The 22,092-nt window shown below is 38.9% G+C and overlaps 1 protein-coding gene across 2 annotated transcripts in view; it reads right to left on the bottom strand.

Moving 5' to 3' along the window:
* Positions 1-9,017: 9,017 nt before the first annotated feature.
* The window catches only part of TRPC4 (transient receptor potential cation channel subfamily C member 4), a 102,543-nt gene continuing 89,468 nt past the window's right edge, over positions 9,018-22,092 (bottom strand). For both annotated transcript variants that reach the window (XM_075139746.1, XM_075139747.1), the window contains 3 exons: positions 14,354-14,395; positions 12,437-12,526; positions 9,018-10,101 (listed from right to left, as the gene is read on the bottom strand). In XM_075139746.1, the coding sequence (XP_074995847.1) occupies positions 9,385-10,101; positions 12,437-12,526; positions 14,354-14,395 (849 nt within the window). In that variant the 3' untranslated portion in view covers positions 9,018-9,384. The remainder of the gene's footprint in view (positions 10,102-12,436; positions 12,527-14,353; positions 14,396-22,092) is intronic.

Here is a 22,092-nt window from a genome sequence, read left to right as displayed (position 1 = left end):
CTCCTCTCTGTTGTGATCGTTTCAAGAACCTCTGTGAAAAGAGATTGTCTAGGCATCAGAAAACATGCTTGGATATTAAAAATATATGCTTGTTCACTGCCTTGATGCCAAATCAAAAGTACATCCTAAACATGTCCAAGTCATTTACTGGAAAAATACAAAGATCACAAGGTCACGATTAGCAAACAAAACATGATTAAGAGCAGAAAATACACTACTAAAACACAAGACATTCCCAGGGAGTGGAAGGATAGAACATTTCTGGGAAAGAGCTGAAAAGCGAAAACTTTGTTTCATAGCCGATAAACAAGTATGAAACTAAAAAAAAAAAAAAAAAGAGTAGGTTATTTCAATTAATTTTTAAAAATTCATTTGTATTTAAAAAAGGTTAAAAAAGAAACAAAGATCCGTTAGTAGATTTTCCTGCAAATGGTGGGAATGCTTTAGTCTTCTTCATGTTCGTTTCCTCCTTCCATTAACTGAAATGGTTCTGTCTGAAAGCATCAGTATGAAGCTCAGATAGTACGGTGTAAAACACAAAATAGACCCCAAGCTGCAAATTAGAATCATGAAATATAATCCTAAATCCTCATTGCTTATCATTATTAAAAACCGGATGTCCCTATTGTGTGAGTAGGTGTATTAGACTAACTGTCTTAACCAAACTGTATTGGAGGTAAATTCCAACTGCAGTTTCAGCTGGATATAGTTTTCTTCACTCTCAACTTAAGCTTTTAGAGTACTCTTCAATATTTGCAGTGTCTGTTTAATGCATCATGATCCAAAGTCAGATGAAAAAAGTCATGTAGTATGATGACACCCTGACACAAAAAGTGTTCTTTGGTGTTCTGCCTCATGCTTAATGCTGACAAATGATTAAAAAAAAATTGTTTGGGGTCACACAACATGTGAGATAAAGAATAGATTAATCAGGTTGGAATACTGGTTGCATTTTTTTGTGATATATGAAGAGTGAATATAGTAGTTCAGAAATTTTGTGTGATTGAATGACTTGATTGAGTGAACATCGAGGTTACAGGAGGGAAAGAAAGTACGCAAAAAGATAAGGAGATGTGAGAACAGGGAAAAGAATGGTGGAAGAGGAAGAGATACTGAAGGACTGAATTTAGAAGGATGGAGAGTCTATAGTAAATACAGATAGAAACAGAAGGGAAGAGAATTTGGAACACCAGAGAGAAGCCTGGAAAAGAAAGAACCAAAGTGAACATAGAGGTATGTATATTGTTCATCTATGTCATTTACTGATTGAATTGATTGCAAAGAACCATTGACTGAATGATTTTGTGTGATTCCTGAAACAGGTGCTCAGGACGTGACTTAGCATGCTGAGTTTTCCTCATAAATTCTGTTCGCTATGGCTATTCCCACTCAGCTGGTGTGGGAACTGAGGTATAGCCCTCCTGTTTGTACCATGCAGCTCAGCCTTGCGTCAAACTGCAGCAGCTGCAGGTATAAATATTTCCAATAGGCAGCAGTCTTGGCCTGTAGATGCAGCAATAATATGTAGTAATATTGTTGTAATTTGCTTCTAAAGTTTCCAGCACATCTATTATCTTAAACAGATGTAGAGAGAGGGGTTGTTCCATCTTGCTCTGCAACGTATCTATCTCTGGGATATCATTATGTCTGTTTAACAGGATAGTCACTCTCGTCTGAAGTATAAGGATGTGAACTAAATAAAGTCTTTCTTCCAATTGTATTCATTCTCTGTTTTTCAAACGGAGAAAGAAACAGGCCGGAGAGGAAAATAAGCCAAAATAAAGCCTGAAATGTTGCTCCTAGTTTGAAGAATCGCTTTGACACCGTCAGGAGATAACATAAGTCAATGTTAATATTCTTTCCTTGACGCTGATGACAGTGTCACAGAAGATCAGTAAGCAAATCCCAGGTGAGATTTCAGAAGTTGACTAATGCGAATACTTCAAATAACATTTTAATACTGTCTTTATGTGGAAAATTGATTTCCCAGGGAAACTGTGGTTTTCTTAGTTACTTATAAAAACTTCTGTATTTTGCAATATTAACAGCCAGTTTCAGAGTTATAATTGCTTTCACTTGGTCTTTCATCACTTACTTATCCTGACCATGCTAGATAAATCTTGGCTCAGTATCATACATCTGGTTCTCTATTCATCAGCTCCAGGGTGTGAGTGTGTGGGAATATTTCAGGTTTCAGAGGTTATTTGTGTTCAGCAGAAATAGAAAACAAACAAACAAAGAAAGAAGTAGCTCCCAAAATTAAGTGCTCTTTCCCCACCATACATGGTCCTTAATGAATAAAATTTTTCAGCATTCATTTCTCTGGGGAAATTTGGGCCAGATTTGGGTTTGAGTGTGACTTTCTAGAAGTCTGGATGTTTGGACTGATGTTTTGGGTTGGCCTGTTTTAGACAGAAGTCTGTTGCTTAAATACTGAAAAATGGATTATTATCTTTGTTTTTCCAACATATATTGTGTGTTTCTATGTTTTGTATTATTGTTATTATTCTTTAGACATGACTTAAATGACTATACATCATATCCAATGGGCCTTTCTCCTGAAAGCAAATCATTATTGTAGACTCTTAAAATGAGCAGAGCACATTTCTCTGAGGCTGAAATCCTGACGGATTTCCATCCATGTGGATCTGATTTCAGATCAGAGCCACATAATTCAAGGACTGTAAATTCATTTGGGAAATGGTCAGGGAGTTTTATATCTTGGGAAGTTACACGTTCTCTGTAAAAACAAATCATCAGATAGGAAAGATGAGAGGAAGAAAAAGGAATGAAAATTATTGCAGAAATGAGCGTTTGTGTAGGACTTCATGAGTGTCTCTGAATATGTATGAATACTTATTGTATTTATTTTAAGACATACTTGACACTTCCATAAAATGGTGATGTATGCATCTCCCATCTTGTAAATTGCATTTTGTATACTAAAAATATTAGTCATTAACCAGAATGAGTTATTTTGCAGTTACTATTCTCACTTGGCCACATTTAAGGAGCAGTTTATGCTGTCCATTAAATTTATGAAAGGTTAGCTCAATGCTTTCAGATGTTCTTAGGGTACTAATTATACTAAGAAAACCCATGAATCTCTGAAGTCTGAAAGAGCTGTGTATTTTTGTTTGGGGTTTGGGGGTTTTGTTTTGTTTGCCTTTTTTTTAAGATGGGAACTGGAGTTTTGGGATACGGTGTTTCAATCTGTAAAGATTTTCTATTACAGGAGAAAAAAGTCTTTTCATTAACCTCTAAATTGAAACACATGGATTTCTAGAAGGTTATTTTATCTTCCTCAGTAACCATGGACTTTTATTGCCTGTTTAAACATTCATGGAATAATTTTATTGTGAATGCGTTGTGTTTATTTAAAAGTTGAGCACACAAAACAAATATAGCTGGGGTTATTCTTGCTTTTTCAGTTTAATTGAATAAAAAGTATGCAAGCTCTTATGAATTAACTCTTGATTCCACGCAGTGGAAGAGTTTCCCATGAGTTCTGCATATGTGATGATCCATTACTAATTTCCAGACTAGAAAGCATTAGTAATGGTAATTAGTAATTAGAAAGCATTAGCGTCTTTAGAAGCTCAGTCTTTCTGGAAGCCCCTATTTTACATCTTGAATACTTCCTCTGTCCCTATTGCAAGCACAGATGTGATAATACTCTTAAAATGCAATAGTGAGTATGTTGCCTTAAAGAGACTGCATTATCAACAAGGTCATCATCAATTGCGTTATCAAAGAAGTGAGGTGAGAGAAAAGATACTGAAGAAGCACCATGTGGAACTGGTATTCATCATCTATCAGCTATTGGAGAGCTAGGTTTCTATTCATAGATAGCTATCTAACCTCCCTCTAAAATGTACAAAGGAGGCAAGAGCAAGAAAACTAATCTGATGCTAAGGACAATGTTTGAAATGGAAAGATGCATTGGCCTCTGAATGTACCAATTTAGTTCCACAGTAGAAGAACATTGGATTACAAAGAACTAAAGACCGGACTGAAAAGGCCACAGCAGTACTGAACAGTGCAACACCAAATGCTGCACAGCACTTGACTGTAACAATGACAGTCAACTAAAGAGAGCAGAAAGTTTTAGTTAAAATGAAAATAGCATAATTGGTTTAGACTACACCCAAAGGAACCCAAGGCTGAAGGGGGAAGAGTATAGTCAGAAGAACATTAGCCAGAGAAAAGCTATAAAGTTAGAAGATAGTGACTGCCCAAAGAGTATGAACATGAGCAGTTGAAATTATTCATGTGTATAAACTTTTCATAACTATATTTAACAACAGCAGAGGATTTGATTGGTTTAGGAAGAGAATTATGTGATGGAGAGACCTGTGATAAACCAAGTATATTGTATGACTGAGTTCTCTTACAGTCCTATGTTCATGAAGGTTGAAGGCTGCAACTTTTTTTTGGTTGTTTTAATGTTAACAAGGAGCCATCTCTGCTCCATTTTTTTGCACTTATACAAATAAGACTACTTCTCAAGTACTAAATCAGTAGTTAGTGAACTTGATTCGATGTAGTTCAATGAGTTTAATTCCTTTTCATATCTAGAGGGTTTAAACTCATCCTTAACCGCAGCAATTTATTTTGGAGTATGTCCAACACTTAACCATAAACTCTCTCAAAGGATTTCTAATCTGCTCCTGCTGCAGTGAATGTAGGGTCCGTAACTAAAGCTTCAGCTAGGCAAAGAGTTGAAACACAGAGAAGTAAGATTTTTAGTCTAGAGATCAGAGTACTTATATTGGAGGGATAAGGACAAGGACAAGATGATGCAACATAAAATAGTGCACTATTGGGTCCCAAGGACAGCTTACTGGTGTTATCGAATGGTTGCTTGACATGGAAAACAGGCAAACTTTAGAGCAGGGATTAGGACTGAGGAGTTCCACTTCCCAGGGGTAAATGCACAGGATTGCTATTGTTACAGTTACATTTATACTACTACTACTATTACCACTACTACTACTATTTCTACTACTACTGCAATCACTACCACTACGATTACCATTACCAGTACTATTGTTTTTGTGAGGTTGCCCTACTCACTAAAGCTGTTGGTATTTCTTAAGAGACTTTAAAATGCAGACGGATTATGTTGTTGTCCAACTTGTACCTCTATATTCCCAGAAGAAAACTTGATACAAATGTTTTGAACTGTATTCAAAAGTTCATTGCCTCATCACAATCTTCAAGCATGATCCGCTTCTTTTCTCTTTCATGTTACTTCCCAGAATCTGATTAAATATTCATCTGAAGTTTAGAGAGGAAGTGGGATGTTATAGCCTGCAATACATATATAGTAGAATTTGAGACAGACATATAATCATTTATTTGTGTCTTTTGTCTACACTTTATTCCTGTGAGGAAGCTATGCAAAAATTGTCCTCCTGAAAGATCAGTCCAAGGATGCTATTAAGGAAGACATTCTTGTTTCAAACATTCTGTTGAAGAACTTTTGGGTTCTGGCCCAAATACCAGAAATTTCCTCATCTTTTACAGCTCTCAACAGTTAAAGCTATGAAGATACACATTTTGCTGGAACTAGACACTACTTATTCACAAAAAAACACAGATTAGAAAAGTCATAGAATTTCTCTTTAAATCCTGACCAATCAAAAAAAAAAAAGGTGCTGTGTGCCAAGTGCCTCATACAAACAGTATGTGTGAGGTGCTTGGCCCACACCGGACAAAATGTAATGGTCTCAATCTGTGGACCAAGAAAACAAGATTAAAACCAGCTGCAGAGCCATGGTTCCTCCCTGAGAGGCATCTACCTGGCTTGCTCTCTGGTGATATTGTACCACATACAGGTAGCGCAGTGGCCTGCAGCCAGCTCACAGGACCCTGCAGTCTGAACCCTCTGATGCATGGCTTTCACCTCTGCAGTGCCCTGGAGGGCCGATGAAGCATGCAGAGTCAGAAGCAGCTTTTGCAATTTTGTGTGGAAGGTATAGCATGCAGTCTTTGCATCACTACCTCTGACTGTGAATAAATGTGTAGCCTGGGGAGAGTGGAAGTCAAACCAACCTTGATAAAGATACCCACTACTCAGTCTGTTTCGGCTCAGACCTGCTGTTCTTGGAAGGACTGGGTTGCAAGAATTCAAGCTGGCTCCTGCCCAACTATGCCAGGATAGAAGAGTCCTGCTGTGCTGTCTGCACTCTCTCTGTTTCTCCAGGAGCTGATGAAAATGCAAAAGGCAGTCAGTTTTTGTCCTTACCAAAAAAAAAAAAAAAGTATAAATTTAAAAAATGTTTTCTGAACATTCTGAACTATCTAATATTGGGGTTAAACCCTTTTGTATTTAGACAATTTTCGAACTCCTTGAAACATTTCATGATTTTAAGCTCTGCTTCAAAAGACTGTCTTTTATAGGGGTTAATATCTGGTTTTCTTGTGTCCCTTCTACATTGATGCTAATGGAGACTGCAGGCAGGGACAGCTAGGTTTTAACCTTTTATTTCTCTGAGGAGAAAGTATGCTCAGCTTTGCGAAGCTTAATAATGCCTCTGCTGTGGCATTACAAACCTTGCTCTGTGCACCTCTAAATCTTTCTTGGCACAGAAGTCCTCTTGGAGGCATCCAATGAGAAGGGGTTTTTTTGGCCATCTGCAAAGCAATAAAAGTCCACGACCATTTCAAATTTGGACATATTTTGGGCTCTTATTTCTTTTCACAGAATGTGGTGCTTATTTGCCATTAGATTTAAATGGAATGGGATCAGGTCCTAATTTGTGTCAGGTTTTGATGCCTAAGAATCACATAAAAATAGAGCAAATGCTGATTTGAAGTATGCTTTATTTAATAGACCTTCATTTCAATATTTGGTTGTAAAAGAAAGAAAAAAAACAGCAAAAGACTGACCACCTATTGCTATGCAATACAATGTCATGGCCCTATGCCGAAGTATCTTGCCCACCTGCGCTGTCTTTGCTGTTCTGTCTTGTATCCACTCCAAGACTTAGACCGACTTCCAGTCGGGGTCATGATGTGATGGCATAACTGATGTTTCAGGTTAACTGTCCTGTGTTTTTGTCCTGCTGGGAACTTCATGCACAGGAGAATCAGGCGCTTATGATGGCAGAATAATATGCAGAACTCCTAGACCTGTGGCGGTTAACTTGTTCTGATAATGGTGCTGGTGGCATTATAAATACCCTGCTCAGGCACATTTTGTCTGGAATGAAAACACATAGCTGGAATGCATTGAAAGCTCTTTGGAGCAAGGACTGTTTGTTTTGAATTTGGCTAGTGAAAGGGTGGTAAGCTCAGGACTCCAAGGTGTTACAAACCATGATGAAGAATGAGAAAGTGAAATCATTGGTGGAGAAGGACTGTTAACTGGGATATAAAGAATTTTGTGACATATGACACATTGGCTTTATGTCATTCTTAGCACAAATGTTACAGTAGAAAAGAGAACTCTCTAAAAGAGTTGACCTAGTAAAAATGATATGAAGGTATTCCACCATTATTATTATTATTTATTTCTTGTTATGCTTGTAATAATTCAAGTGCTTTCCAAACAGAAAAGCTACAAGCCCTGCCCCGAGGAGCTCACAATCTAAAGGTGGACAAGGAGAGAGACGTGAAGGAGAGGGGGTCCATAGAGAAGTCAAGAGGCCAAGATGGATCAACCATATCTTAGCAATCAAATGTGATTTGAACACGTTGTTGCAAAGCTATACAAACTATTTGCCAATTACCATTTTGGTTCAACTAATTCACTCCTAGGTGCCATGGCACAGATAGATGTGCAGGAAGGAAGCTTTCAATATGTGAGCTCAGAGAGAGTAGCACATGTGTAAAGTAGAGCTGGAAAATCCACCTAAAAGTATAGAGATGAGAGGGGTTCGTCTGGATTTTCAAAACTCAGTTCAGTACCAGGATAGTTTAGATCCAGAATGGTGTGGTTTTAGGTCAGGTCCTACAAGGTGGAAGTTACATGTGATGGACTCCATCTGGAATGTAAGTGTACTCTATGCCTCTGGAGGTTCCTTAATACAGGTTAATATGAACTACAAAATCTATCATGGCAGGGCTAAGGAAGTTAAGAATGAAATGACCACACTGATGTGGTATATACATGTGGTTCCAAGGGAGGAGAAAGATGGTGCTGAGAGTTCGAGGGTGGTCATTCTTACGTCAGTTGTAAAATTACATCTTTAATAATGTAGGACACCAGTCACTGATTAAAAAGAAACAGACTGTTTAATTTTAAAAATACTGTTTTTGACTAAGACAATGTCACTCATCAGTTATGAAAAATACTATTAGGTTTTCTTTATACATTTAAATGTCTAAATATTTTTATAAAACCTCCAATCAGGTTCCCCCACACTCTGAAATTGTCAAAGAAACTCTCTTAAGGCTTGCCTTTAAAAACTTGTTAACAAATTGCCATATTTTTCCAAGTACTCAGGGGATCATTGTATGTTTGTTTATTCCTGAAGTATCTTTCTCTTAGCAAATACGAGTTTATTGTGAAGGCAAAAGCTAATAAGCAGTTGAATATTAAAGTGCATAGGTTGTCCACATTTGGAAAAATAAATGGTTGAAGAAGCAGTAGCTGTTGTGATTACGGGTTTCTGGGGAGTAATCCGTCATCAGTTTTTAGCAAGCCACAGATATTTCTTTTACTGTAAGAAACATTTTTTTACAGTCTTCAAATCCTGCAAATGCATTTCTAATAATAGTATCAGGACGGTGATAATCCTCTTGCTGGGAGGGAGAAGGTGTAATTAAATAATCAAATAGACTGATCTTTCATAATTTAAGGTATTCATATTCCTTCAATAAATAAAAGAATATACTTTATCTTTTGATTCTGTATAGCTTTTGAAACAAATCAAGTTTCTAGCAATTTAAATAAATGATTCTAATAGCTTGACATGAATTATGCTGACTGGAGCTCTTATGATTATGATTATGGTGCCCAGAATCTTTTAAGAACCTACAAAGTTAAATAAAGGCTTACAAGTCTCTTAAGCTACTTTTTATTTGCATAGAAAAATATTTATCATAGGAGTCCACTATTATATGAGAGAAATTGCATTTGTTGTAATTGAAAAAGATAGCTAAAAAGTTTCTGTGGGTTATTGCAACAGTACAAGAATACAAGATGCTTCCATTTATTAAAAAATGTAAAACAAATTGTGAAAGCTAAAGCAGGCTACAAAACTGAAGGTTCCCGTATTATCTTTCTCTTGACTACTATGTTACAAGATCATGTGCCACAATTGAGTACTATAAAGTGTAATTCTGCATTTGCTAATATAATTCTTAAAACATTCCCCCCCCCCCAAAAGCACTATGCAAAATATATATATTTGTAAATGCTTCCTCCTGTAAGCATCACAACCTTGTTACCACATAATCACCCTGATCAATTGTTTCCTGTTTCCCATCACAGTCAATGCTAATGTCCAACTCCTTGTCCAGCTGATCCTGCGGTATGGCTGGTTCTGAGTTCCGTAACTCCATTTTCTCTGTTTCTGAAGCACAAATACTTCCCTCTTCCTGTGAATCTGGAGAGTCGCCGTTATTTTGTGACTCAGCTAACACGCATTTTTCATCAGAACTTTGGATGTTTAATTCACAGTTCATGGCCAGTTCTCCCTCTTCCAGTTCAGCAGTTTTCTCACACTGTTCTTCAGCCTGTTGACGGGAAACTTCTTCAGAAACGGTGTATATTTTATTTGTACTCTGCTCCACAGAGTTTGTTTTTGATCGTCTGTGAAATAACCCAAAATTTTTTATGTCTGTTACAAAATTCACACGCTTTTGTTTCTCCTTAGTGGACTCCGACACCATCATTGCTGAGCCGTTGCTTACATTATGTGCTTCAGAGGCAACAGTGGCTGATCTTGGGTGAATCATCGTTGTTATGTCAAAAAGGCTGAAGGTCTTTTTCTTTCCTTTCTTGTTTCCTTCACTCTCACTATTTTCTTCATTTTCTGACAGAGAGGCAGCATCTTTGCTCATCTTTGCAGTCTGCAAATTAGACAGCTTGCTTCCTTTCAACAAACCCAGGACTTCAAAACGAAAGCTGGAAATATCTTGTTTTAACTCCTAAAAATTAGGAGGAAAGATGAAACATCAGAGCATGAAAGCTAATTTGACTTTTTCTCTTGTAATTAAAAAAAGAAAAAAAAAGGCTGATGCTAGGGATCAGTAATAAACTTCACCATCTGGATAATACCTAGCACCTTCAAGGTGCTTTGCAGACTGTCTAATGAATCTTCCAGGCGAGACAGAAAAGTAATCAGCAATTTTGTCAGAGGAAACTTTAGAGGAAATGTGCTTTAGCCTAGACTACTCATAGAAATCACTGACAGTGGTGGAGGAAGGAGCATGGACAACTTGAAGACCTACAGCCAATCTGCTAGACAGTGTTATCCCATCATAGTAACAGCATTTTGATCAGCTCTTAACACCATCCTTCGCACACACACCCGGGGACACATGCACGCACAAGGCACACACATGTGTGCATGCTTCCCTGTGAGTAGCAGAGAAGGTATTTCCACTAAATGTTTGGCAACTGACAGCTAAGTCAGAGCTAATCATTGCAGGCTGCTTTCAGCCAGTGCAATCTCTGCCTCTTAAAGGCCTGTCTCAGGAGAAAGTACCTTGCCTTCAGGAGGGCCCTATTTCTCTTCATTTTCTCTAAAGGGATAAACATAGAATAATGGAATCATTTGGGTTGGAAAAGACTTTTAAGATCACTGAGTCCAACTGTAAACCTAACAATGCCAAATCCACCACTAAACCATGTCCCTAAGCACCATGTCTACACATCTTTTGAAAACCCCCATGGATGGTGACTCATCCACTTCCCTGGGCAGCCTGTTCCAATGCTTAATAACCCTTCCGGTGAAGGAAGTTTTCCTAATATCCTAATATTCTCAAGTTTCCTTGAGGCCATTTCCCCTTGTCTTATCGATTGTTACTTGGGAGAAGAGACCAACACCCACCTCGCTACAACCTCCTTTCAGGTAGTCGTAGAGAGCGATAAGCTCTCCCCTCAGCCTCCTTTTCTCCAGGCTAAACAACCCCACTTCCCTCAGCTGCTCCTCATAAGACTTGTGCTCCAGGCCCTTCACCAGCTTTGTTGCCCTTCTTTGGACATGCTCCAGCACCTCAATGTCTTTCTTGTAGTGAGGGGCCCAAAACTGAACACAGTATTCGAGGTGCGGCCTCACCAGGGCCAAATACAGGGGCACGATCACCTCCCTACTCCTGCTGGCCACACTATTTCTGATACAGGTCAGGATGCCATTGGCCTTCTTGGCCATCTGGGCACATGGCTGGCTCATAATCAGCCGACTGTTGACCAACACCCCCAGGTCCTTTTCCTCTGGCTTTCCAGCCACTCTTCCCCAAGCCTGTAGCGTTGCATGGGGTTGTTGTGAACTAAGTGCAGGACTCAGCACTTAGCCTCAAGTGGTGAAACACCACTTGTGACTGGCCGCCAGCTGGATTTAACTCCATTCACCACCACTCTTTGGGCCCAACCATCCAGCCAGTTTTTTACCCAACGAAGAGTACACCCATTCAAGCCATGAGCAGCCAGTTTCCCCAGGAGAATGCTGTGGGAAATGGTGTCAAAGGCTTTACTAAAGTCCAGATAGACCACATCCACAGCCTTTCCCTCATCCACTAAGCAGGTCACCTGGTCATAGAAGGAGATCAGGTTAGTCAAGCAGGACCTGCCCTTCATAAACCCATGCTGACTGGACCTGATCACCTGGGTGTCCTGTACATGCTGTGTGATGGCACTCAGGATGATCTGAATGAAGCAATAATGAAGCAACTAGCTCAGTCTCTGGCTGTATCTTCTGCGTGCATAAGCTGAGGCAGATGAATATAATTTTGGATGTTTGCTGTTTGAGATGCCAATAGTAACAAAAACGTTTGATGCTAGAAATACACAGTGACGGATGTAAGCATTGTGATATCTATGGCCCTGTTCACTTCATCTGTGTCAAAGGATTTTAATGTTTGACTGCTTATTTAAGTTTTCCATCTTTTAAGTCATATAAAAGGTGTTCTGTACACAAATATATGCACAACAGCACTCTATAGCAGAAAAATTCTATTTCCTAAGGTGTGAAACTATCTGCATCTTGTTTTAGCAAATATGTTGTTACACATGCTTAGTCTCACATTGACATGGGCACTATTCAAACTAGCTGATAAAACTGATTATTTCTCCATCTAAAGAAAGAAGGAGCCTTGCTGGGGTCCATGTACAGTAGTATCTGTGTGTGGTCCATCAGGACACAGACACTGCTCTAGGAAACAAGTTATACGCTACCTGAACAACTGGGGAGTTTGAGAAATACGCTTCACAGTCTTATAATATCTTACTAAAACACCTATAAACATATAAATTATCACATACCTTAAAATTTTCTTCTGTCAGTCCTTCCTCAGTTTTGGCATCTCTTATCATTGCTGCAACATACCTCTTAACCAGATTTCTCATAACTTCCTAAAAGTTTAAAATATTGTGTTAGCTTTCTTGGTATTAGTTATTAAACCTACACTCACTGGGCCTGCTTGGACTTCTTTGTGCTTTAGGAACATGACAAAAAATGTATATATAAACCTTAGATCTGGTTGAAAATTTGTTCAGCTTTTCAGTGGAAACAGTGATTTTAATTATCCTGAGAATGGCTGTACTAGGTTTCACCAAAGGTATGTCTCATGCCAGTAACATGACAGTGAGAAGTAGCTGATGCCTCCTGAGGAGTGTAAGTCTAGTGCAGTTGTATTATGTTATTTCCAGCTATACTCTTCCAAGCCTCCTGCGATGTGAGATTCAGAGACTTTCTGAATTAGAAAGGATAGCTTTAGGTATAATGGGCTGTGATGGGTTTTCTTATGTGTTTTGAACTCCTGTAAACTTTCAGCATCCACAAATCTTCTGCCAATGAGTTCCACGGTACAGCTGGAACAAGATTCCATTTGGGGTTTTGTTTATTTTTAACCTGCTCTCTAATAGTTTCCATTGTTGCCTTCTACTTCTAAGAATCCTAAAATTATTTAGGTTGGAAGGGATGCCTGGAGGCTGTCTGATCTAGCTCAGGACCACGTCCAGTCAAGTGCTGAATATCTCCAAGGGTGAAGATGCTGCAGCGTCCCTGAACAACTTTTTCCAATTCTTCACTACCCTCTCTGTGATGATGATTTTCATTACGGAATTTCCCTTCCTACAATTTGTGCCCATTAACTCCTGTTCTTTTTCTGTACACCTCCAAGAAGAATCTGGCTCCTTCTTCTCTCTAACCACCCACTATGTTACTGAAGACAGCAATTAGATCCCCCTTAACCTACTCCAGGCTGAAATCCAAGCTTCTCCTTTTATGTCAGCCCTCTAATGATCCTGGTGGCCCTTTACTGGATTCCTTCCAGTTTGTTAACATCTCTCTTGTAGTGGGGGGCTCAAAACAGGACACAATGCTCCAGATGATAGAGTCTTACAAGTGTGGGCTGGAGGAGAATAATCACTTCCCTCAAAGTGCTGCCTACAGCCTTACTAATGCAGCTTAGTACACGTCTGGTATTCAGTTTGTGGATAGATGGTAAACAGCTGCTCCATGTTCACCTTCCCCATGATTTTATAGATCCCTGTTGTATTTCCCACAGCTGTCTCTTTTTCAGGTTGGAAAAGTCCTAGTTTACCTAGTCATTTCCCATATGGAATCCATTAATTACCAAACCTTCAAGTGTACAGTCCACATCTTGTTTAACTTGCAGCTCTTTTAACACAACAAAAATTGAAAGCACATCTGAAAATTATTCCTTGTGCTACAACAATCTCAAAAAATCAGAGGCTGAAGCAGGAAGGATGGGGAAGAACAACAGCTTACAGGGGATCTAGGCAGAGGTCTTACTAAGGGACAGGAAATCACCTATGGGAGACCAGAGCCTGAGAGATGGAGAGCAGTTTCTGATGAAGCATGTCAGTGAGCTGCACATATGATCCTGATTAATCCACAGAGAGGTGGGACTACGTGCTTGCTTTTTTAAAGGCAATCCATGTCACAGTGGGCAAAATACTGGTTAGTATATTATTGCTCTAGGAGATATTCTTTTGCACCCCAAAAGTAGACAACCCTACTTCTCAAATGCTGTTGTTTGAACACCAGAAATACTATGCTCTTTTGCTGAGGAGGAAATAAGTATGTATTTTGTGGTTTTTTTCTTTTCTTTTTTTTTTTTTCTTTCTTATTAAACTCTTCCTTTTTTTTCCATCCTGAAGACCTTTTGGAGGCATAGAAAAATAATTGCTCAAAAAACAAACATGGGCCTGTACCTGGTATTGATGATGTCTTCTCAGATTGTCAGCTGCACGCCTCTGAAAAAAAGAAAAGAAAAGAAAAGAACAAAAAACCATGAATCCCTGTCTGGTAGTAAAATACTTACAGCATAGCAAAACAGCAGGTCTGTGCAATATGTGGTATCTAGGAAGCTGAGAGAGATGGTTCAAAGTCTGTTGAAAAATGTCAGTGTTGGAGCAAAGCCTGTCATTAGATTTCCAGAAGGGAGAATGTTGTAACTGGGAAGGCAAAGTGGATCTTCCACATTTTCATCGATGTGCTGCTATTCCAGCATTGGCATGGATGTGGTGGGGCAAACTAGGTCTCTGCTTGCAGAGCCCCGGAGTCACTGATCTGAGATAGAAGGGGAACAATGTGATCATGTCACTCACTTGCACAGACCAAACACGGTGTTAGCAAGACACTTGCTATGGCTCCTAACGTCACATTTAAGATAGAGCTAACCAAAACCTGCACTATAAAACCATATTAAAGAGAAAAATTCCTGCTTAGTTCCCTGTTAAAAACAGTTGGTCACATAGAGGGGTACAGAAGAAAGGAACTTAGCTTGCAATGCAGAGTTTGGTGTTGATAAAGAGGGAGGGTAAGAGGGATAGTAACTCTGAAGAGGAACAGCAAAAAGAAGTGTAGTAGGATGAAAGCATGGTACAGGCTTCAAGCAAGTGCTGCATTAGATTATACTGGCATTTCTAAGGGCTGTCCAGAAGAAAATGGGGAAAAAAAAGGCCTGAATTACTGTTGCCCTCAGTAGCATACTGAGTCACATCTCCCTATTCTCTCCACCTTAATTATCCCTGGCTGGTTAAAGAAAGACTTACAATTTTAACTTGGGTTCTTATATCTGCTACTGGTGAGAAAAGAAGGTGACTGACCACTGATTGTATTTCTACAAAACAGAACACTTACACCATCTTAAAACAGGATAAAAGGACATCCAAGGGACTTGCTAAAATTTACCTCAGTTGCATGATGAGGCAGGCACAGTAAGGTATTTTGTCATCTTCTTTTACTTGAAACCTATTGGCAATTCATGATTAACAATTTCTCTGTACTTGGAATCAGTTTACACTTTAGTGGATTTCTTGTTTGTAATTAACTTGAGGGATGCAGTAGCGGTGTGGTTGGGCTTGGCAAAAAATAATAGAAAGAGGAAAATCATTATCTTCTAATCATGCTGAACACACACCGTGGGGTAGGGCTTTATACAGAAGCATCTTGTCTTCAGTATTTTTCCAGACTGTGTTTCTGTATCTATGCCTCATCCAAAGAGAAGATGGAAATTCCTTGTGTTTAAGGGTGGAGGGGCGGGCAAGCCTGCCCACCGCGGCAGCCAGAGGGTGCAAGGCAGCCGTGGGAAGGCCGATACCCACCCACCGCCTGTCTTCAGTCGGTTTTGAGGAAAAAAATTCTGATTTTTCACAGCTGACCACACGATGGAGATGTTTCATTCCTGCTGAGAGAGCACTAAGGGAGTCCTTGGCTAAGAGAGCTCTCAACACATCTGACTCACAGGTAAAGGGAAAAACACTTTAAGGTGTAACTGAAACGCACTTCAGTTCAGGTAAAGCTGATAACTCCTATAAATAAAACAAATGCTGACCGTTGTCTCTCAGACTACTTTCTCCAGTTGCTGTCTGCTTTATTTTACAGTGAAATGCGAAATAAATGCATACGTTTAATTCTGTACCCATAACAAGAAATAGTTAAAACAGGTTTATCCTTTTTTTGCAACCGATTCAGAAACTCCCAGAATGAAAATCCCAGTGGCTTTTCCACTCAATGCAATGTCAAAAGTGCAATTTGGCATGACTATGTAAACAAATTTATTTGTAGTAACGTGTCCAGAACAGTTCTACTGCACTTAATTGTTTTCAATCCATACCACTGAGAAGCTGAAAGAGAATGCATTTAATGGTGTGTTTTCATACACAGACACATACAAACTGCACAGGGATATATGCAGACACATAACATATCAAAGTTATTACTCCCACCAGTTCTCTATCTCCTGTTTAAATGTTCAGATTCAGTTTCCAGTTCATAATCATCTTTTGATTCCTTCTGAAAACAGAATGAATCTTTGCTTAAACACATCTGAAAACCAAGCTATTCACTGTAAATAAAATGGCATTAACACTCATATTGTCCTTATTTAGTTCTCAGCCAGCCTGCTTTTCTCTACCTCGTCATAGTCTAATTTGTGGTTGTTCAAAATTTGTTTCAAGTAACCGCTATGCTATGTGCATGAAGAAGTGTTGAAAACTATGGCTGGCAAAGGAATAAAAGTTAAATCTGACTAAAAATAGCAACAGGGGAAGAAACACTTTTCTGATTACAATGTTGTATGAGATCATGAAACTGAAGGGGATACTTTTATCATTTTCCAAAGGGGGCACTAATATCCTCTAGGATGCTTTAATAGTAGTTCTACTAGTAGTGATAAATACTTTGGTCTTCCTGCTTATGCCATTCCTAGTCATTTGCATTGTTTGGAAGAAAAACCTCTTTAGCAGTCAAAAATTTGAAAATGTTATATTATTTCTTTTGAAGCGTTTTATCAAAATTATATCTTTTATAAAGCAGGAATTCAAATTTGCTTAGTAATAAAGGTCCAAAAAATGTAAAGATTGTCTGAAGTCATGGGATATATTCCTCATCTTGAACAGAAGCATCCCATAAAAAGGGTAAGAAGTTATCTGTGTTGACAGAGGTTTCCCCATGAGATGGTCCTTGGCTATACAACAAACACTCCAGATTACTGATTTCCATTCCAGATGGAAGGTATTATTTCTTCACTCAACTTTCAATATCACACATTACAGAGAAAATACAAAATACTTATACTGACTTAGGAGTTGCATCATTTTCCACTTGGAGAACAAAGGAGAAGGGGAAAGGAGATTTTCTCTGACAAATGATAATAATTATCATGTAAGTTTCTTGGAAAAATGGCATAAAAATCTGGATAGCTGGAAAAGAGGTAACTGTTTATCTAAACATCAGACACACACAAAAAAAAAACCCCAATACTGAAGATATCCCTGACAATCCTTTCCATTTTCTCCTCTGAAATACTTCAAATTATAGGTAAAACACTTTTTGGCGACTGATCAGACATAAAATGGAATGTAATTTGAGGAAAATAGTACAATTTATTCCAGTGGGATTGGGGTTTCTTTTCTTACACCTCTTCTATTTTGAAATAGCAATGGATTTCAGATGGCAAACAGGAGTATCCTTGAGACACCCAAAGGCCTTGGGCAGTCAGGAAAATTTCAGCCTAGTCAATAGAGTTACATTGCTAATCTGGCTTTTGCAAAGGTGAGCTGACAAAGGTAACAGAACTGCTGTATACATATGAAGAGCAGCATACACTGTTATTTCAGAGTTTTAAGGGTAGGAGATATTTTGTGATAATAGCTAAAGAGAATGCTGCATACCCGGGATATGTCAAAATGACAGAAAACTAAAATGTGCTGAAATCTGAAAGGTAGAAGATCTTTGTCTGATTAATAGCAGAGCTGAAGAACTAGTAAATCACATGTAAGCATCCTGGCCTTCCTTCAGCTGTAGCTGTGGCTAAAGAAGCTGCCATCAGCATGGCTGGTTACCATGTTGCTTTGGAGAAAAATCCTGTCCCTTGAAAAAGCTCCCCTTGACTCCACCACCCACTGTTTCAGCTGTCCCAGTACAACAAAGGATGGCAGAACCACAGAATTGACCTCCAAAGAGAAGCAAATTAATCAGCACTCTTCAGAGGCACCTCACTTCCCTGCAGACCCTGTTCCTTCCCGTGATAGCTTTGTTATAAACAGCACAGTAGATGGTCCTCCCAAGCAACCATGCCATACTTATTTCTACTGACATTTTTCTTTGTCATATGAGCCAGATAAATCCTTTCACTAGCACATCTGCTGTAAGCTATTCTGACCCTGAACCCTTTCTTTATGACTTCTGCCTGCATATAATGAACTTTCAAGTGTACATGTGTATATATTTTTACAGTGGATTGTTGGTGACACATTTAATACATCCTTGATTCATTCTTAGCTCATGATTCCTGGCTTTTTGGTAATAAGGTTTCTTATGCAGAAATCATGCCTGATCCTTGAAAAATGCTGGCTTTAAAAAGCCAGCTGCATTCTGTCTATCGTCTGTTTTGTATCCTCTAGCACTGACTCAGCTTTTGGATGCACACTTGCTTTTTCTACTGGAAAACACCATAGTACGTCACCACTGATTAGAGCTTCTTAATAGGAAAGTTAGCATTTAGAGATTTCAGAACAAAATGTTTTGAAATCTGAGTTCTTACAGACAACATGGCATCCATAAATCCATATAGCCAATGTAAGAAAATGAGCCTGAAACTGAGTCTATAGTGTTTTTTCCCAAGTACTGGTCATAGGAAAGGAATCAGAATTCATAATGCAGGACTCAATGAAAAAAAGTAGGTCCCAACAAAGCTTATCTTGAGGCTGTGAGGCCAGAGTTATTACAGGGGAGACTCCAGTGGGATGGAGTCAGAGAGCTGTCAGCTGAGAACCCCCCAAAAAAGGCAGAGAAAACTCTTCATTTCCCTTCAGTTGTAAGAGCATAGAGTTTCTAAATTTAATTTGTTGGGACAACTGAAGAAGTTCTGGGAACCCAAGGCTGAGCTGTGAGTGATGAGAATAAGTTTTTCAGAACCAGAAAGCAGAGATCACCATGGTGTGCCCATTCGTTCTCCAATGACTTAACCTCTTGAAGAAAATCCAGTTAACAGCATCTAATTTACATCTACCCAAACTGTGTGTAGACCTGACTGTTGGAGTGAATAGTGGCTCTCACAGTCTGATAGGTATGCACAGATTTTCCTAATGTGGAAATCAGAGCCATAGTACATACCCACATCTTATCCCATTTCGGAGCTTGGGTGCAGGGTGCATAACTGGGCCTAGAAATTGCAAAATGTTCCAAATTCAGATAGCCCTAATGGGGCCTGTGTTATAGTTGAGGAGCTAGCTGAAGAACTTTGTAGTTTTATGAGATGCCCAAACGTGTGGACTGAACCTGCCTGGTCAGCCACAGCTACTCACTTTTTCCAGACAGCTGGAAGTCTTGTTGCCATGATGGCTTGGCTGGTGAGTGCTCTTCTTCAGAAGGGTTTCAGCTATACTTGCAGCTAAGTGCCTATTCTGTGGTGGAAACTAGTGATGGATATGGCCCTATTATCTCACAGACTTTGGGATTTCCACTTTTTCTCATCCAACATTTTTTTTTTTAATTTACTCTACAGAAATTATTTAATAATTAATATCCTACATCTCTTCCTCACCTATATCCTCCACTCTCAAAGAGTTCAGTAATTAGTGGTTCACATTCAAATCATAGGGAAGCCAGGTTCAGCTCCTTCTATTCTCCCAAGAGAGCACCTTTGCCCCTTCAGGGTCTTAATGATTTTGAAATGGAAATCTCTCCTGTCAGAGCTGTTCTGCTTGGGGTAAATAATTAAGTATCTACTGGAGAACAGAAGTGAAACTGGGTCTCCCTTAGCCCAAGCTATTTGTTTTATTGGCACGTGCTCCTTCTCTCTCCAAACAGAAATTCCATCCTGAAGCTGAAAAGTCTTTCCCAACAAAAGCTTCTTTGAAACTGGTGTATGTTAATGAAAAAGTTTGGGGTTTAAGGATTTTGGTTTTTTTTCATTTAAAAAAAAAAAAATCTATTTGGAAAAATTCCCAACCAGCTCTGTGTATAAACTCCCTGCCCTTTGACCCTTTGCTGCACCAGTTTTCCAAAAACCAAGCTGCTAATTTCTAGAAGCTGGTATTTATGTACCCCAGCAGGAGGTAGCCACAGGAACCAGGGGGTGATCTTTCTGAACCCCCTTCCTCACCATGTCATTCAGCATTGTCTCTTTCTTAATTATTCCACAGAGACAGTAATGAGTTTACTCCCAGAGCTGCAGTTTGAGAGGGAAAAAATCCCTTATCCTGGATAGAAAGTTTGACAGAAAATATTGTCCTGAGGGTTTTGCTGGGATGTATAAGGGTATTCTGGATCTGTCTCAGTCAAACAGGGATATTGTGTTAATGAACCCGAGATCCTCAGCTGCTATACACTGGCATCACTCCATTAATTTTAATATCACTCTATCAGTTTATACTAGCTAATCATCCCTACCAAATGTTTAACAAATGCGTAGAAGCATTGCCCACTCTCACACACACACACAAGTACATCACACTCTTGATTTTCTCTTTCTAACAAAATCTCACAGTTTTTCCTCCTGTTGGTCTCTGCATTGACTTCTTTCCCTTGCTAGGTTAAATACTGATGTTTTATTCTTGAAATTCTTCAGTATTTATGCTAGTTCATGTCTTTTATTTTTATTTCTATCTGAATCACTTTTTGTTTCTCTTCACTGCTTTTCTAATATTATTTTTTTTTTTTCAGTGTTTCTTTCTTGCAGTCTATTACTGGTGTGTTTCAATGTCATTCTTACGCTCATAAGCTTCCTTTTCTGGCTGTTTCTTTCCTATCTACAAGTATGACAGCTAAGTGAAGCATATTTTCCTTTCAAGATCAGGATATTGCAATAAGCCTGATTAGAAGCTTTCCACAAAAAGGACAAAATCCATTCATCAGCTTAGGAATTGTGAATTAGTTTTATATGTCACTGTTCCTCTTTATCATATATTTGTACACCTCTGTGAACTTGTTCCTCCAAGTATATCTGGCGATTAAACTGAATGCCAGGATATGACAGGAGAAGATGTAGGAAAAGCCTGTCCTTATTACTCACTTCTCAAGAAACTGGGAAGAAATACAAAGAAAAGGTCTATAGAGTAATGGTCCAGCAAAGAATTGTATTGTATCACCTGGCTTCTTCGAAATGAATGGATGTTTTGCTACCATGATCAACAACATGAGGACTATAATAACCCTTTTTTCTTCCACTTACCCACACATGACACTCTCATATTCTCACTTAATGCTTTGCTATCTGAGTTCCTAACAGACTTGAAAACATTTATACTCACCAAATCCCTATGATAATAGGGAAAATGCCATTATCCACATTTTACCTACAATAGTTTTCTTTATGTTCGGGTCGGCTAAATACAGTCTAGTTACTGAGGTAATGACTCACTCGTTATGGGAACTGCAAAAAACATAACTAGAGAGATTTAGGTGTTACTGGGTTGTGTTTTTGCCTGACTATTTCCTCTGACAATATAGAAAAACTGTGCTGCTGACTGAGGTATCTCAACTGGATAAAGTTCAAATATGCTTTTCCCACTCAAGCTACGAGAGAAAGTCTGTGGCTGAGATATTACACAGGCATCTGCTGAACCCAGGTGCAGGACTATTCTTGTTCCCCTTGAGTGTCTTCTCCACATTTTTTTCCTGGAAATTTCACTGCTGCTCGGTATTATTAGAATACGCTACCAATGTGATTCTGAAATAACTCTACCTGTAAATTAAAGTAAGCAATTTCAAGTAAAACATAGAATTATAGAATTGTTTTCGTTGGAAAAGACGATCATCGAGTCCAACGATTAACCTAACACTGCCCAGTCCACCACTAAACCATGTCCCTAAGCACCACATCTACATGTCTTTTAAATACCTACAGGGATGGTGACTTAACCACTTCCCTGGGCAGCTTGTTCCTGACAACCCTTTCAGTGAAAAAATTTTTCCTAATATCCAATCTAAACCTCTCCTGGTG

Source organism: Calonectris borealis, chromosome 1 (assembly GCF_964195595.1).
Source record: "Calonectris borealis chromosome 1, bCalBor7.hap1.2, whole genome shotgun sequence".
In the NCBI taxonomy this organism is placed as follows: Eukaryota; Metazoa; Chordata; class Aves; order Procellariiformes; family Procellariidae; genus Calonectris; species Calonectris borealis.
Note: the sequence above shows the minus strand (reverse complement) of the source record. Positions and strands in the feature narration are given on the sequence as shown.